The sequence below is a fragment of the Cheilinus undulatus genome, linkage group 22, assembly GCF_018320785.1.
Source record: "Cheilinus undulatus linkage group 22, ASM1832078v1, whole genome shotgun sequence".
NCBI lineage: Eukaryota > Metazoa > Chordata > Actinopteri > Labriformes > Labridae > Cheilinus > Cheilinus undulatus.
Window position 1 is genome coordinate 3,000,546 of NC_054886.1, and position 19,244 is coordinate 3,019,789.

Below are 19,244 nucleotides of genomic sequence, written 5' to 3' on the forward strand. Positions count from 1 at the left end.
ATTCCCTCAGAGCACCTTAATAAGGGAAATTATCCATTGTAAGTCACATTAATCTGTTTGTTTCCCACACTTATACAGCAGCTTTAACTGTCAAACTTAACTGTGAGCCTTATTTTTTTCTGTATATTTCCATTGCCCTTATTTCCATTTTCACCCCCGTTTTTCACTCTTAACCCCTTTTTACTGCCTTTACCCCATTTCTGCCACTTCTTTTTGCCACTTTTATCCTACTTTTTGCTATTTGCAACTTTCGCCCCTTTTCTACGTTTTTATTTTGCCAGGGTTAGGGTTAAATTAAATTGCCTTTTGCCTTTGTATGGTACTTTTCCCCCCATTTTGCCACTTCTGGCTGTTTTGTTCCCCTTCTTCCCACTTTTCTGCTCATTTTGCCCATTTTTGTCACTTTTCGCTTGTTTTTGCCACTTTAATTCCATTTTTGCCACCTGCAACTCTTTTTGTTGTCATGAATCACCCGTTTTGCCACTTTCTGGCCTTCTTTGCCACTTTTTCCTCCTCATTTCTGCCACTTTACACCCATTTTTTGCTATTTTATGCATATTTTGCTCCTTTTCACATGTTTTTCTGACACTTTTCAGCCACTTTTTGACAGTAATTGCCACCTTTAACTTATTTTAGCTGCCACTTTAACACATGTTTGCCACTTCTTTGTGCCACTTCTATCCCATTTTTTCCTTTTTAATCCAATTTTTGCCACTTTTATCCTGCTTTTTGCTATTTGCAATTTTTGCCCCTTTTCTACCATTTTTTTTTTCTTAGCACTTTTCACCCATTTAAGTTGCCTTTTGCCATTAAATGTCACTCCCTCACCCATTTTGCCACTTTTGGCTGTTTTGTTCCCCTTCTTCCCATCTTTCTGCTCATTTTGCCACATTTTTGTCACTTTCCACTCTTTTTTTGCCACGTTTTTGCCACTTTTTTGACCATGTTTTACCACATGTGCCAACTTTTTTTTGTCACTTCTCACCTGTTTTGCCACTTTTTGCCCTCCCCTGATACTTCTTCCTCCCCATTTCTTCCACTTTACACCCATTTTTGCCATTTTTTACATATTTTAGCCATTTTGACACTTTTTGGCCACTTTTTGACAGTATTTGCCACCTTTAACTTATTTTAGGTGCCACTTTAATGTATTTTTCACAACTCAGATTGTGACTCTGACAAAGGTATTTTTCAACATTTGGCTCTTTGGTTGAGCAGAGTTAAGTAACACTGGTATAAAGAAACTCAAAAGCACACTCTCTTCCTTAGGATGTATCAAAATTTATGTTTACTGCATGTTTCAACTGCAGAACTTCATGTACATAAGAACATTTGATAGTTAAGGCTATTTAGCCATTGAATGTTTTCACAATGTTGTTACAAAGCCAGTTTACATGAGTTTGGAAAGAGGAAGGTGAGATTTAAAGTCACTTCTTCTACAGTAACAGAGGCCTTCTTGGCTTCAGTGTCATACAGGTAGTTTTCATGTGCAAGTCAGAATGCATCAGCATGAGCTGAGCTTCTAATGTGCACCCTCACTTTCAATCACCTGTCTTTGTGTCAGCACTAATATTCTCTTTTTGGAAACTCTTTCAGGACACAGTTTATGAGTACTACGTGGATACCAAGAATAAGACCTGGGCTTCTTTTGAAGAAATGCTTCCAAAAGGCTGGAGCTACAATGCCAAGTAAATAACAGCATTGTCTTTCATACCTTTCAGAAAGCAGATTTGTTTGACGATCACGTTTTTACCGGCAGATTTATTTTCACTTCTGAATCTGTAAAAATAACAGCACGACTCACAGCTAATATCTCCCTCTCCGCTCTCTTGCAGCGCTCCTTTCTATAAGATCATGGTTCCCACAGTGGATACGGTTCGCTACAACTTCCTGGTCAAAGCTCTGGTGTTGGGTCAGTACCCAGTGCTGCTCACTGGACCAGTGGGAACTGGTAAAACCTCAGTGGCCCAGAACATCCTGCAAGGCTTGGATAGCAAATGGACTACACTGACTATCAACATGTCTTCTCAGGTTAGTGCCTTTGCACAGGGTAGATGTGTCTGTGGATCACACATCATGATTTTTTTATCTTTTAACTAATTTATCTTCAAAAACAAAAACATTATCCCAACTGTCTCTGCCAGTGTGGGGATTATGTCCGTTTTATTCAGCTGTATGCTAAGCTAAATCATTGGTACTAGACTCACCACCTTTACCTCTTCATTTGATCTGCACAGGATTGATGTTTTTTGAATTTTTCTCTTTTTTTGAGTCCAGGGCCACATACAGAAAAATAAAGATGGCAGGGCAGATATTCCTGAATTTGAGTTTTTTTAAAAGTTGGTAAAACAGATTCAATGTAGGATCAGATAAGCTCAGGGACTGAACATCTTAGAGGGGCTTTCTTTCTTTATCTTTGAAGGAAGGAAGAAACTAGACCATCATTCTTTAGGATTTTGGGTTGGCCTATCAGATTTCAGGTGGGCGGGTGCTCTGTTTAGCCCTGGCTAGCACTTATCTACCCTCAGTCAGGATGGGAATGATGCTCTGTACAGCAGAAATGGCACTACTCCATATTCAGATCCAAAACCAGATCAGATCCTGAGATGGAGCAGAAGAGATCACTTTGTTGGGTTTGGTATCTTCTGGGTTTTTTCCAGTCCCGGTGCTAAATTGATACTTTTGATACTGTCCCAGCAGTGTTAAATTTGGCAGCTATTTTAAATTATATTCTTAGTTTTAGTCTTTAAATGAAATTCATTTTAGTTTTAGTCACGTTTTAGTAATGTCTATCCTTCTTAGTTTTAGTCTAGTTTTAGTCCAGAAAAAGTCCTCACATTTTAGTCTTTACTTTTAGTCCAAGCATTTATTCTCTTGCCTAAATCTGGTACCAAATCATGGTAGTGTGTTCTCTGCCAAACCTGGGGTCCCTGCTTTCTACAGCTGAGAGGCAGAAGAGATACAGATGCATTGTTCTTAGATAGATTTACCCACAGTGGAGAAATATCACAGATTAACAATGTCAGACAGAAACTAAATTACATTTTAGTCTAGATTTAGTCGTCACAGATCTATTTTTGTTAGTCTCAGTCTAGTTTTAGTCATCACAGATCTATTTTTGTTAGTCTCAGTCTAGATTTAGTCATCACAGATCTATTTTTGTTAGTCTCAGTCTAGATTTAGTCATCACAGATCTATTTTTGTTAGTCATAGTCTAGTTTCAGTCATCACAGATCTATTTTTGTTAGTCTCAGTCTAGTTTCAGTCATCACAGATCTATTTTTGTTAGTCTCAGTCTAGTTTTAGTCATCACAGATCTATTTTTGTTAGTCTCAGTCTAGTTTCAGTCATCACAGATCTATTTTTGTTAGTCTCAGTCCAGTTTCAGTCATCACAGATCTATTTTTGTTAGTCTCAGTCTAGTTTTAGTCATCACAGATCTATTTTTGTTAGTCTCAGTCTAGTTTCAGTCATCACAGATCTATTTTTGTTAGTCTCAGTCTAGTTTCAGTCATCACAGATCTATTTTTGTTAGTCTCAGTCTAGTTTCAGTCATCACAGATCTATTTTTGTTAGTCTCAGTCTAGTTTCAGTCATCACAGATCTATTTTTGTTAGTCTCAGTCTAGTTTCAGTCATCACAGATCTATTTTTGTTAGTCTCAGTCTAGTTTTAGTCATCACAGATCTATTTTTGTTAGTCTTAGTCTAGTTTTAGTCATCACAGATCTATTTTTGTTAGTCCTAGTCTAGTTTCAGTCATCACAGATCTATTTTTGTTAGTCCTAGTCTAGTTTTAGTCATCACAGATCTATTTTTGTTAGTCTTAGTCTAGTTTTAGTCATCACAGATCTATTTTTGTTAGTCTCAGTCTAGTTTTAGTCATCACAGATCTATTTTTGTTAGTCTCAGTCTAGTTTCAGTCATCACAGATCTATTTTTGTTAGTCTCAGTCTAGTTTTAGTCATCACAGATCTATTTTTGTTAGTCTTAGTCTAGTTTCAGTCATCACAGATCTATTTTTGTTAGTCTCAGTCTAGTTTTAGCCATGATAAAAAGGCTGTCAACGAACATTTTTAGTCACAGTTTTAGTTGATGAAATTAACACTGGGTGCCGGTACCTTAACAGTTCCTGACTTGATCCTTTTGAGGGGGAAATGTGTGTTAAAGTCAGCAGCAGAATAAAATCTTTCTTGGTATCATAAATGATTTTCAGAAATATCTTTTTTAGCTGTCAGTCAAACATGGGATATAAAAGGGAACTGGGTAGCTTAACAAATAAATCACACAGACGTTTTTCTTACCTTTCATTGGGTGGGAAGGTATGGAAATTAAGAATCACCGTCTGTGTTGTAATTTGGTCTGGAAGGTATCTGATGTGTTGGTACCAGTTGTCAAAACCCTCCCTACCAATTTGTGCTGCTATCTGCTGTCGTAACTCTGATGTCTTTATGAATTAAGGTTTTATTGTTTTGGTTGTCAATCCCTTTTCCATTTACTCTGCCTGTTTAGTCCTGAATGAAAGTTGATCACCAAATTCCTCTTGTCAGAGTGTAAGTTCACAGAATAGGTGTAGCAGCACCCCCTAGTGTCAGAAAGAAGTAAAATACTGTAGAGATCAAGCTTCATCATGTGTTTTAGTTCATTTTTATAAAATTGGTCCGGGACACCGCTGCTGTTGCCAGTCAGTCAAGCTTTCTCGCCAGCAACTGTTATTTATAGGACAGTCATAGTTGGAAAGTTTTACTTCCTACAGGCTCTCATTTGACCAATCAAAATGCTCGTTGTTCCTGTTTAACAGTTTTGATGTAGACTTAGCAGGAGCAAAAACATTTTCCTCTCTTTGTTACTTGTCATTCTGATGTAAAGAGCTCCGTTTCATAGAGCAGTTTGTGTCTATCCAGTGCTGAGTTAATTTCTTCTTTCATAAATGTCAGTTAACCCTGTAAAAGATCAAACAGGCAGCAGATAGGTCGACACGTGTCCAGTGGATCTGTATGGAACTTTCCTCCATTAAAAACAAAGTTTCCTCTCACTAAGCTCCCTGGACATGCTCCTCTTCTTCCTCAGCCTCAGAGCTAACCTGAACAGAGCTTCAGAGCTATAGCAATGAGAAACCCCTTCATTCCTTTCTCCTATCTTTTTTCTTTGCTTATGTCATCATCGCCATCCAGACAACCTCCAATAACATCCAAGCCATCGTGGAAAGCCACGTAGAGAAGAGAACCAAGGGTTTATTTGTGCCAACAGGTGGGAAGCGTCTTCTCTGCTTCCTGGATGACCTCAACATGCCGGCTCATGACCTCTTTGGCTCACAGCCTCCACTGGAGCTGCTGCGTCTCTGGATCGACTACGGCTTCTGGTATGACCGCCAGAAACAGTCTGTTAAGTTTGTCAAGGTGAGACTTTTGTTTGGTATAGCATGGTGCAGTAGTGAGCCCTAAAAGGTAGAAATGTGTAGTTCAGCACAGCTAATTCCACTTCCTCAAAACCTGTAAGATATTTAAATAAGCTTTTAGAAAGATGCTACGACAAGGTCAGTAGTAAATATGAGCTGAAGAGATTTTAAAGACCATGTAAAGTGAAAATAAATCTGTATTTAGGTTTGTCATATGATAGATCACTGTGTTATGAACCCCCAGGTCAAATTTCAGTCACATAAAGCATCTCCAAGTTTATAAAATTAAGCTTCAAATCATGAAAAATGAGGCAGTAAAATCTGCTCCATGATGGTGTCTGTTGAATGAGCTGAAACCACGCCCACTCAGGACACGGGTAGTCTGCAGCATTAACCCCCTCACTCATGGTGTCATACTTGGAAAAATATTTTTCTCTAAAAACATGAACCAATAAACAAAACATGCAGAACTATAACTTTGCAATGAAACATGAACATTACAGAACGGTACAAGAGCACAAGACTGAATTCCTTTGCACAAAATGAACCAGAAGTCCCTGCTCCAGGCGACTGCTTCCTTCCACAACAGTGTAGTGTTAGAGGGGCGGGGTCATTCTCTACTGTGGGCTCATGACATCATGAGCCCACATATTGGCTCCTCCACATGAAACCAAGCCAGGAAAGAGATGAAATGGCCTAAATCCAGAATTCAGTCTCATGTAGATCTCAGAGTTTTCACATGTTTACAGCAACCAGATTCCAACATTTTTGGAGTGTTCAGACAAAAACTTTGGATTTCACTTTACAGGGTCTTTAACTGTTTTTGTACAAACATACACTGAATCTGGAGGGACTGAACTTGTGAATGTGTGAAGGTTTTTCATCTTAAAATGTAGTTTCTAGAGAATAGTAATGTGGGACAGTAGTTTAATAAAAGTCAGTACACTGAACATGTAAACTAATCTGCGGCCCTAGCTTTCTCCAGGTGTATCTATTTGCTAAACTAGTTTTTATAGAAGAGATTTGAGCCTTAAAAGCTGAGAGCTTAGAAAAAACACTCCAGTATTGGATGTTTGCATGTCTAAAACCCCCTCTGTTTCAGCCCTGCGCAGAACCAGCTGTTTCTGTCTGTAGCTTTAAATGTGACTGACCTGTCTGACTCCGCCCCTGGCCACGCCCCTCTCAGGAAATGGATACTCTCCTGATCCTCCTCTGGATTTTTCTGGTACTTGAGAGAATTGTGGAGAGGCCAGGGGCATGTATTTTTGTTAGGAAAGCCTGAAAAAGTGATTTTTTGCATGATATGTGTAAGAAACGAGACACCACTTGATTGCTGTTCATCATCAAACTTTGCTGATGAACAGCTGCATCAGTATGATGATGATGTTTCCATTACAGTTTTTCTCAAAATAAAAGTGATACTTCTTAAATTTCGATTAAGAACAATTGCGCTTTAAATGCGTTTCCATTGAAGGGAGTTTTGGGCATAGGCCTTGCAATTCTCGTAAAATCTCATCTCGCGTGAATCTGCTGCAGGGAAGCTTGACGCTCAACACTTGTTGCGTGTTGGTACGGTTTTGGTTACATCTACGGCGGTTGCCTTGATAATTTTGAACAAAAGACGGAGGTAACGGATGATAGTTCAGAGGTAAAGTCTGTATGTATGGCAAAAGCCACGTATAAGGGTAGAAGTTTGATGTTAAGAAAAGTCTCGTCTCTTCTTCTGTCTACACGTACCGCGCCATGTTATCTCGGAGTGAATGGTCATGTGACGCCGTACGTCATGTCCCGTGACTTGTAAATGCGGAAAAAGTGTTTCCATTACACTTTTGCGATATATTTCTATATCAAAACGCCTGAAAAACCTCCTCATGAAAGCGTAAAAACTTTTTAGCGATGTGTTTGGGTTTTTTCGAAATTCAGGTGTTTCCATTACCAGTTTTTTATTGCGCTATTCTGATTTTGCGCATTTCCAAGTGTAATGGAAACCCAGCTAGTGATGTTGATCTTCTCAATTTATTTACACAGTTTACAGCTCTGGTTTACACATGTACAATAAAAATACAATAAACTCCCACACCTAGTAGCTAAAGATTAAATATATATGAGAAAACACAACTGTTGTCTTTTCTATAATCAATGCTGAAAATATTTACATTTATGCGCCTCCTTTGTTGTCCATTATGCCGTTTGGCAAGTGAACACGGTGCATGGTGGGAAATTCCACATACCCCTTGGTTTTAAGTGTGGTCCTGAAAAATCTTCGTTGGCCTTAGCCCTCGATTCAAAGACAGTTGTGATATCCCTTTACCTGGGGAAGGGCTAAGATAAGAGCTCAGGGGGAGAAATGGGATTGACCCTAAATCTATGAGGAGAGTCTTCCTGATTCAGAAACTGTATTAATGTGTAACTGTGTAATTCTTTTCTCTGTGTGAGGCAGACATAATTTTTAATATGGATTATAGTCATCTGATAGGAGAGCATTGCTGAGAAGCCTTCCATCTGGACTGCTCGTGTGTGTTTCTGTTTTTTAGGACATGTTCTTGTTAGCATCGATGGGGCCCCCTGGTGGAGGGAGGACTCACATTTCTGGACGCTTCCAGAGTCGGTTCAACCTGATCAACATGACTTTCCCTAATGTAAGTCCCTGTGTTAATCCCTGTCCAGCCAAGCCTTGTCTTCACCTCAAGGAGGACTAGTGGAATTTATTTTGAACATGTAAAATAAAAACAAACATGGTCGTATACCTTCAGACAGAATGAAAGTGAAGAAAGAGAGAAAAGAAACCAAACCAGAACATCTGATCAATTAAAATAATAAGAAATTATTCAGTTTACTTGATAAACTTTAAATTTGTTCATTTAAAACTTTCCAAGATTCATTAATAATGTGCTTCTTTTTTTTTTTACTTATTTTAAAGACTCAGAATAATTTTTCTCTTGTTCTTAATCCAACTGTTTCTGTTACATTATGGTTAATCCTGGTGATCTTTATTTACCTTTTATTTGCATCTGTCTACTATTCCACAGGTTTTTAGCTTAGTTATGATAAAAGCACGAGTGTTAACAACGACCACTGCTAAATTGTACCTTATTCCATATCTCCCACTCTCCTTGGCTTTAATTCTGTTTCAGTTGTTTTTCTCTTTTTTTTAGTTACTTTGCATTTTAGTACTTTTCTCCTCTAACAGGTCACCCCCTTTTCTAGACCAGGGGTTCTCAACATTGGGGTCGAGATCCCCTTGGGGGTTGTGAGACACTGAGAGGGGGTCGCCAGATGCCTTAAAAATTTGAGGATATTTTTAAATGTTATAAAACTGTATATTTTAGCCATTTTAATGAAAACATATGCATGAAATAGTAAAATGTAAAATAAAAAAGTTTTATCAGTAGCATCCTGAATAACTGTTCCCTTATTTGGGAGCTGAAAAGCGTGTCTAACTGTTATGGGGTTTTTTATATTAAGACTATCTGTAAGTGCCACTGTTTAACCAATGTCCCTACCCAATGTTGCCATTATCTTTGGCAATTTTTCAACAATTTTTGCTCAGTTTAAACCCTTTTTTTAAACCCTCTTTACCTACTTTTGCCACTTTACACCAATTTTACCTGATTACCAGTTTTCATCACCTTTATCCTAACATTTTTAACACATTTTACATTCACATTTGGTTATTATTCAGGTTAAATGTATGATATCACAGCTTAACTTAAACATGGGTCCCAAAACCCGCCCCCCCCCCACCCATGCATTGCCTGTGCATGACTGTGTATGACTGTGTATGACTGTTCATGGCTGTTCATGGCTGTTCATGACTGTTCATGGCTGTTCATGGCTGTTCATGGCTGTTCATGACTGTTCATGACTGTGCATGACTGTGTATGACTGTTCATGGCTGTTCATGACTGTTCATGGCTGTTCATGACTGTTCCTGGCTGTTCATGGCTGTTCATGGCTGTTCATGACTGTTCATGGCTGTTCATGACTGTTCATGACTGTGTATGACTGTTCATGACTGTGTATGACTGTTCATGGCTGTGTATGACTGTTCATGACTGTTCATGACTGTGTATGACTGTTCATGACTGTGTATGACTGTTCATGACTGTGTATGACTGTTCATGACTGTTCATGGCTGTTCATGACTGTTCATGGCTGTTCATGACTGTTCATGGCTGTTCATGGCTGTTCATGGCTGTTCATGGCTGTTCATGACTGTGTATGACTGTTCATGGCTGTTCATGGCTGTTCATGGCTGTTCATGACTGTTCATGGCTGTTCATGACTGTTCATGGCTGTTCATGACTGTTCATGGCTGTTCATGGCTGTTCATGGCTGTTCATGGCTGTTCATGGCTGTTCATGACTGTTCATGACTGTGTATGACTGTTCATGACTGTTCATGACTGTGTATGACTGTTCATGGCTGTTCATGACTGTTCATGGCTGTTCATGACTGTTCATGGCTGTTCATGGCTGTTCATGGCTGTTCATGGCTGTTCATGACTGTGTATGACTGTTCATGGCTGTTCATGGCTGTTCATGGCTGTTCATGGCTGTTCATGACTGTTCATGGCTGTTCATGACTGTGTATGACTGTTCATGGCTGTTCATGGCTGTTCATGGCTGTTCATGACTGTGTATGACTGTTCATGGCTGTTCATGGCTGTTCATGGCTGTTCATGACTGTGTATGACTGTGTATGACTGTTCATGACTGTTCATGACTGTGTATGACTGTTCATGACTGTTCATGACTGTGTATGACTGTTCATGGCTGTTCATGGCTGTTCATGGCTGTTCATGGCTGTTCATGACTGTTCATGGCTGTTCATGACTGTTCATGACTGTTCATGGCTGTTCATGACTGTTCATGACTGTGTATGACTGTTCATGACTGTTCATGGCTGTTCATGACTGTTCATGGCTGTTCATGACTGTTCATGGCTGTTCATGACTGTTCATGACTGTTCATGGCTGTTCATGACTGTTCATGACTGTGTATGACTGTTCATGACTGTTCATGGCTGTTCATGACTGTTCATGACTGTGTATGACTGTTCATGACTGTTCATGGCTGTTCATGACTGTTCATGACTGTTCATGACTGTTCATGACTGTTCATGACTGTTCATGACTGTTCATGACTGTGTATGACTGTTCATGACTGTTCATGACTGTGTATGACTGTTCATGACTGTTCATGGCTGTTCATGGCTGTTCATGGCTGTTCATGACTGTTCATGACTGTGTATGACTGTTCATGACTGTTCATGACTGTGTATGACTGTTCATGGCTGTTCATGACTGTTCATGACTGTTCATGGCTGTTCATGGCTGTTCATGACTGTTCATGGCTGTTCATGACTGTTCATGACTGTGTATGACTGTTCATGACTGTTCATGACTGTGTATGACTGTTCATGGCTGTTCATGACTGTTCATGACTGTTCATGACTGTTCATGGCTGTTCATGACTGTTCATGGCTGTTCATGGCTGTTCATGGCTGTTCATGGCTGTTCATGACTGTTCATGGCTGTTCATGGCTGTTCATGACTGTTCATGGCTGTTCATGGCTGTTCATGGCTGTTCATGACTGTGTATGACTGTTCATGACTGTTCATGACTGTGTATGACTGTTCATGGCTGTTCATGGCTGTTCATGACTGTTCATGGCTGTTCATGGCTGTTCATGGCTGTTCATGACTGTGTATGACTGTTCATGGCTGTTCATGGCTGTTCATGGCTGTTCATGGCTGTTCATGACTGTTCATGGCTGTTCATGACTGTTCATGGCTGTTCATGACTGTTCATGGCTGTTCATGACTGTTCATGACTGTTCATGGCTGTTCATGACTGTTCATGACTGTGTATGACTGTTCATGGCTGTTCATGGCTGTTCATGACTGTTCATGGCTGTTCATGACTGTTCATGGCTGTTCATGACTGTTCATGACTGTTCATGGCTGTTCATGACTGTTCATGGCTGTTCATGACTGTTCATGACTGTTCATGGCTGTTCATGACTGTTCATGGCTGTTCATGGCTGTTCATGACTGTGTATGGCTGTTCATGACTGTTCATGGCTGTTCATGGCTGTTCATGACTGTGTATGGCTGTTCATGGCTGTTCATGACTGTTCATGACTGTTCATGGCTGTTCATGGCTTTTCATGACTGTTCATGACTGTTCATGACTGTTCATGACTGTTCATGGCTGTTCATGACTGTGTATGGCTGTTCATGACTGTTCATGACTGTTCATGGCTGTTCATGGCTTTTCATGACTGTTCATGACTGTTCATGACTGTTCATGACTGTTCATGGCTGTTCATGGCTGTTCATGACTGTGTATGGCTGTTCATGGCTGTTCATGACTGTGTATGGCTGTTCATGGCTGTTCATGACTGTTCATGACTGTTCATGGCTGTTCATGGCTGTTCATGACTGTTCATGACTGTTCATGGCTGTTCATGGCTGTTCATGACTGTTCATGGCTGTTCATGGCTGTTCATGACTGTTCACGGCTGTTCATGACTGTTCATGACTGTGTATGACTGTTCATGGCTGTTCATGACTGTTCATGGCTGTTCATGGCTGTTCATGACTGTTCATGGCTGTTCATGACTGTGTATGGCTGTTCATGGCTGTTCATGACTGTTCATGACTGTTCATGACTGTGTATGACTGTTCATGGCTGTTCATGACTGTTCATGGCTGTTCATGGCTGTTCATGACTGTTCATGGCTGTTCATGACTGTGTATGGCTGTTCATGGCTGTTCATGGCTGTTCATGGCTGTTCATGACTGTGTATGGCTGTTCATGGCTGTTCATGACTGTGTATGGCTGTTCATGGCTGTTCATGGCTGTTCATGACTGTTCATGGCTGTTCATGGCTGTTCATGACTGTTCATGGCTGTTCATGACTGTTCATGACTGTTCATGACTGTTCATGGCTGTTCATGACTGTTCATCGCTGTTCATGACTGTTCATGACTGTTCATGGCTGTTCATGGCTGTTCCTGACTGTTCATGGCTGTTCATGACTGTTCATGGCTGTTCATGACTGTTCACGGCTGTTCATGACTGTTCATGACTGTTCATGACTGTTCATGGCTGTTCATGACTGTTCATCACTGTTCATGACTGTTCATGACTGTTCATGGCTGTTCATGGCTGTTCATGACTGTTCATGGCTGTTCATGGCTGTTCATGACTGTTCATGGCTGTTCATGACTGTTCATGACTGTACATGGCTGTTCATGGCTGTGCATGGCTGTTCATGGCTGTTCATGACTGTTCATGACTGTACATGGCTGTTCATGGCTGTGCATGGCTGTTCATGGCTGTTCATGACTGTGCATGACTGTGTATGACTGTTCATGGCTGTTCATGACTGTTCATGACTGTTCATGACTGTTCATGACTGTTCATGACTGTGTATGACTGTTCATGGCTGTTCATGGCTGTTCATGACTGTTCATGACTGTTCATGACTGTGTATGACTGTTCATGGCTGTTCATGACTGTTCATGACTGTTCATGACTGTTCATGACTGTGTATGACTGTTCATGGCTGTTCATGACTGTTCATGACTGTTCATGACTGTTCATGACTGTGTATGACTGTTCATGACTGTTCATGACTGTTCATGACTGTGTATGACTGTTCATGGCTGTTCATGACTGTTCATGACTGTTCATGACTGTTCATGACTGTGTATGACTGTTCATGACTGTTCATGACTGTTCATGACTGTGTATGACTGTTCATGGCTGTTCATGGCTATTCATGACTGTTCATGACTGTGTATGACTGTTCATGACTGTTCATGACTGTTCATGACTGTGTATGACTGTTCATGACTGTTCATGGCTGTTCATGGCTGTTCATGGCTGTTCATGACTGTTCATGACTGTTCATGACTGTGTATGACTGTGTATGACTGTTCATGACTGTGTATGACTGTGTATGACTGTTCATGGCTGTTCATGACTGTTCATGACTGTGTATGACTGTGTATGACTGTTCATGGCTGTTCATGACTGTTCATGACTGTTCATGGCTGTTCATGACTGTTCATGATTGTTCATGACTGTGTATGACTGTGTATGACTGTTCATGGCTGTTCATGACTGTTCATGACTGTTCATGGCTGTTCATGACTGTTCATGACTGTTCATGACTGTTCATGGCTGTTCATGACTGTTCATGGCTGTTCATGACTGTTCATGACTGTGTATGACTGTGTATGACTGTTCATGGCTGTTCATGACTGTTCATGACTGTGTATGACTGTGTATGACTGTTCATGGCTGTTCATGACTGTTCATGACTGTGTATGACTGTGTATGACTGTTCATGGCTGTTCATGACTGTTCATGGCTGTTCATGACTGTTCATGACTGTTCATGACTGTGTATGACTGTGTATGACTGTTCATGGCTGTTCATGACTGTTCATGACTGTGTATGACTGTTCATGGCTGTTCATGACTGTTCATGGCTTTTCATGACTGTTCATGACTGTTCATGACTGTTCATGGCTGTTCATGGCTGTTCATGGCTGTTCATGACTGTTCATGACTGTGTATGACTGTGTATGACTGTGTATGACTGTTCATGACTGTTCATGACTGTTCATGCCTGTTCATGGCTGTTCATGACTGTTCATGACTGTTCATGACTGTGTATGACTGTGTATGACTGTTCATGGCTGTTCATGACTGTTCATGACTGTTCATGACTGTGTATGACTGTTCATGGCTGTTCATGACTGTTCATGACTGTTCATGACTGTTCATGACTGTGTATGACTGTTCATGACTGTTCATGACTGTTCATGACTGTGTATGACTGTTCATGGCTGTTCATGGCTATTCATGACTGTTCATGACTGTGTATGACTGTTCATGACTGTTCATGACTGTTCATGACTGTGTATGACTGTTCATGGCTGTTCATGGCTGTTCATGGCTGTTCATGACTGTTCATGACTGTTCATGACTGTGTATGACTGTTCATGACTGTGTATGACTGTGTATGACTGTTCATGGCTGTTCATGACTGTTCATGACTGTTCATGACTGTGTATGACTGTGTATGACTGTTCATGGCTGTTCATGACTGTTCATGACTGTTCATGGCTGTTCATGACTGTTCATGACTGTTCATGACTGTTCATGACTGTTCATGGCTGTTCATGACTGTTCATGACTGTTCATGGCTGTTCATGGCTGTTCATGACTGTGTATGACTGTTCATGGCTGTTCATGACTGTTCATGACTGTGTATGACTGTGTATGACTGTTCATGGCTGTTCATGACTGTTCATGACTGTTCATGACTGTGTATGACTGTGTATGACTGTGTATGACTGTTCATGACTGTTCATGCCTGTTCATGGCTGTTCATGGCTGTTCATGACTGTTCATGACTGTGTATGACTGTGTATGACTGTTCATGGCTGTTCATGACTGTTCATGACTGTGTATGACTGTTCATGACTGTTCATGACTGTTCATGACTGTGTATGACTGTTCATGGCTGTTCATGACTGTTCATGACTGTGTATGACTGTGTATGACTGTTCATGGCTGTTCATGGCTGTTCATGGCTGTTCATGACTGTGTATGGCTGTTCATGGCTGTTCATGGCTGTTCATGGCTATTCATGACTGTGTTTGACTGTTCATGGCTGTTCATGGCTGTTCATGACTGTGTATGACTGTTCATGACTGTTCATGGCTGTTCATGACTGTTCATGACTGTTCATGACTGTTCATGACTGTTCATGACTGTGTATGACTGTTCATGGCTGTTCATGGCTGTTCATGACTGTTCATGACTGTTCATGACTGTGTATGACTGTTCATGGCTGTGCATGGCTGTTCATGGCTGTTCATGACTGTGCATGACTGTGTATGACTGTTCATGGCTGTTCATGACTGTTCATGACTGTTCATGACTGTGTATGACTGTTCATGGCTGTTCATGACTGTTCATGACTGTTCATGACTGTTCATGACTGTGTATGACTGTTCATGACTGTTCATGACTGTTCATGACTGTGTATGACTGTTCATGGCTGTTCATGGCTATTCATGACTGTTCATGACTGTGTATGACTGTTCATGACTGTTCATGACTGTTCATGACTGTGTATGACTGTTCATGACTGTTCATGGCTGTTCATGGCTGTTCATGGCTGTTCATGACTGTTCATGACTGTTCATGACTGTGTATGACTGTGTATGACTGTTCATGACTGTGTATGACTGTTCATGACTGTTCATGGCTGTTCATGGCTGTTCATGGCTGTTCATGACTGTTCATGGCTGTTCATGACTGTTCATGACTGTGTATGACTGTTCATGACTGTTCATGGCTGTTCATGACTGTTCATGACTGTGTATGACTGTGTATGACTGTTCATGGCTGTTCATGACTGTTCATGACTGTTCATGGCTGTTCATGACTGTTCATGACTGTTCATGACTGTGTATGACTGTGTATGACTGTTCATGGCTGTTCATGACTGTGTATGACTGTTCATGGCTGTTCATGGCTGTTCATGGCTGTTCATGACTGTTCATGGCTGTTCATGACTGTTCATGGCTGTTCATGACTGTTCATGACTGTGTATGACTGTGTATGACTGTTCATGGCTGTTCATGGCTGTTCATGACTGTGTATGACTGTGTATGACTGTTCATGGCTGTTCATGACTGTTCATGACTGTGTATGACTGTGTATGACTGTTCATGGCTGTTCATGACTGTTCATGGCTGTTCATGACTGTTCATGACTGTTCATGACTGTGTATGACTGTGTATGACTGTTCATGGCTGTTCATGACTGTTCATGACTGTGTATGACTGTGTATGACTGTTCATGGCTGTTCATGACTGTTCATGGCTTTTCATGACTGTTCATGACTGTTCATGACTGTTCATGGCTGTTCATGGCTGTTCATGGCTGTTCATGACTGTTCATGACTGTGTATGACTGTGTATGACTGTGTATGACTGTTCATGACTGTTCATGACTGTTCATGCCTGTTCATGGCTGTTCATGACTGTTCATGACTGTGTATGACTGTGTATGACTGTTCATGGCTGTTCATGACTGTTCATGACTGTTCATGACTGTTCATGACTGTGTATGACTGTTCATGGCTGTTCATGACTGTTCATGACTGTTCATGACTGTTCATGACTGTGTATGACTGTTCATGACTGTTCATGACTGTTCATGACTGTGTATGACTGTTCATGGCTGTTCATGGCTATTCATGACTGTTCATGACTGTGTATGACTGTTCATGACTGTGTATGACTGTGTATGACTGTTCATGGCTGTTCATGGCTGTTCATGGCTGTTCATGGCTGTTCATGACTGTTCATGACTGTTCATGACTGTGTATGACTGTTCATGACTGTGTATGACTGTGTATGACTGTTCATGGCTGTTCATGACTGTTCATGACTGTTCATGACTGTGTATGACTGTGTATGACTGTTCATGGCTGTTCATGACTGTTCATGACTGTTCATGGCTGTTCATGACTGTTCATGACTGTTCATGACTGTTCATGACTGTTCATGGCTGTTCATGGCTGTTCATGACTGTGTATGACTGTTCATGGCTGTTCATGACTGTTCATGACTGTGTATGACTGTGTATGACTGTTCATGGCTGTTCATGACTGTTCATGACTGTTCATGACTGTGTATGACTGTGTATGACTGTGTATGACTGTTCATGACTGTTCATGACTGTTCATGCCTGTTCATGGCTGTTCATGGCTGTTCATGACTGTTCATGACTGTGTATGACTGTGTATGACTGTTCATGGCTGTTCATGGCTGTTCATGACTGTGTATGACTGTTCATGGCTGTTCATGGCTGTTCATGGCTGTTCATGACTGTGTATGACTGTTCATGGCTGTTCATGGCTGTTCATGGCTGTGCATGACTGTGTATGACTGTGTATGACTGTTCATGGCTGTTCATGACTGTTCATGACTGTGTATGACTGTGTATGACTGTTCATGGCTGTTCATGACTGTTCATGGCTTTTCATGACTGTTCATGACTGTTCATGACTGTGTATGACTGTGTATGACTGTTCATGGCTGTTCATGACTGTTCATGACTGTGTATGACTGTGTATGACTGTTCATGGCTGTTCATGACTGTTCATGGCTTTTCATGACTGTTCATGGCTGTTCATGGCTGTTCATGGCTGTTCATGACTGTGTATGACTGTTCATGGCTGTTCATGGCTGTTCATGACTGTGTATGACTGTTCATGGCTGTTCATGGCTGTTCATGGCTGTTCATGACTGTGTATGACTGTTCATGGCTGTTCATGGCTGTGTATGACTGTTCATGGCTGTTCATGACTGTGTATGACTGTTCATGCCTGTTCATGGCTGTTCATGGCTGTTCATGACTGTTCATGACTGTGTATGACTGTTCATGACTGTTCATGACTGTTCATGACTGTGTATGACTGTTCATGACTGTGTATGACTGTTCATGACTGTGTATGACTGTGTATGACTGTTCATGGCTGTTCATGGCTGTTCATGACTGTTCATGACTGTTCATGACTGTGTATGACTGTTCATGACTGTGTATGACTGTTCATGCCTGTTCATGCCTGTTCATGGCTGTTCATGGCTGTTCATGACTGTTCATGACTGTGTATGACTGTTCATGACTGTTCATGACTGTTCATGACTGTGTATGACTGTTCATGGCTGTTCATGACTGTGTATGACTGTGTATGACTGTTCATGGCTGTTCATGGCTGTTCATGGCTGTTCATGACTGTGTATGGCTGTTCATGGCTGTTCATGGCTGTTCATGGCTATTCATGACTGTGTATGACTGTTCATGGCTGTTCATGGCTGTTCATGACTGTGTATGACTGTTCATGGCTGTTCATGGCTGTTCATGACTGTTCATGGCTGTTCATGACTGTGTATGACTGTTCATGGCTGTTCATGCCTGTTCATGGCTGTTCATGGCTGTTCATGACTGTTCATGACTGTGTATGACTGTTCATGACTGTTCATGACTGTTCATGACTGTGTATGACTGTTCATGACTGTGTATGACTGTTCATGACTGTGTATGACTGTGTATGACTGTTCATGGCTGTTCATGGCTGTTCATGACTGTTCATGACTGTTCATGACTGTGTATGACTGTTCATGGCTGTTCATGGCTGTTCATGACTGTTCATGACTGTGTATGACTGTTCATGACTGTGTATGACTGTTCATGCCTGTTCATGGCTGTTCATGGCTGTTCATGACTGTTCATGACTGTGTATGACTGTTCATGACTGTTCATGACTGTTCATGACTGTGTATGACTGTTCATGGCTGTTCATGACTGTGTATGACTGTGTATGACTGTTCATGGCTGTTCATGGCTGTTCATGGCTGTTCATGACTGTGTATGGCTGTTCATGGCTGTTCATGGCTGTTCATGGCTATTCATGACTGTGTATGACTGTTCATGGCTGTTCATGGCTGTTCATGACTGTGTATGACTGTTCATGGCTGTTCATGGCTGTTCATGACTGTTCATGGCTGTTCATGACTGTGTATGACTGTTCATGGCTGTTCATGGCTGTTCATGACTGTTCATGGCTATTCATGACTGTGTATGACTGTTCATGACTGTTCATGACTGTGTATGACTGTTCATGACTGTTCATGACTGTGTATGACTGTTCATGACTGTTCATGACTGTGTATGACTGTTCATGACTGTTCATGACTGTTCATGACTGTTCATGGCTGTTCATGACTGGTCCCCGGTCTCTGGCACCT

The 19,244-nt window shown here is 41.1% G+C and overlaps 1 protein-coding gene across 1 annotated transcript in view; it reads left to right on the forward strand.

Moving 5' to 3' along the window:
- dnah2 (dynein, axonemal, heavy chain 2) overlaps positions 1-19,244 on the forward strand; it is a 122,204-nt gene that overhangs the window by 65,888 nt on the left and 37,072 nt on the right. The window contains 4 exon segments of the mRNA XM_041779160.1: positions 1,597-1,688; positions 1,836-2,031; positions 5,173-5,397; positions 7,931-8,035. Coding sequence (XP_041635094.1) covers positions 1,597-1,688; positions 1,836-2,031; positions 5,173-5,397; positions 7,931-8,035 — 618 coding nt within the window.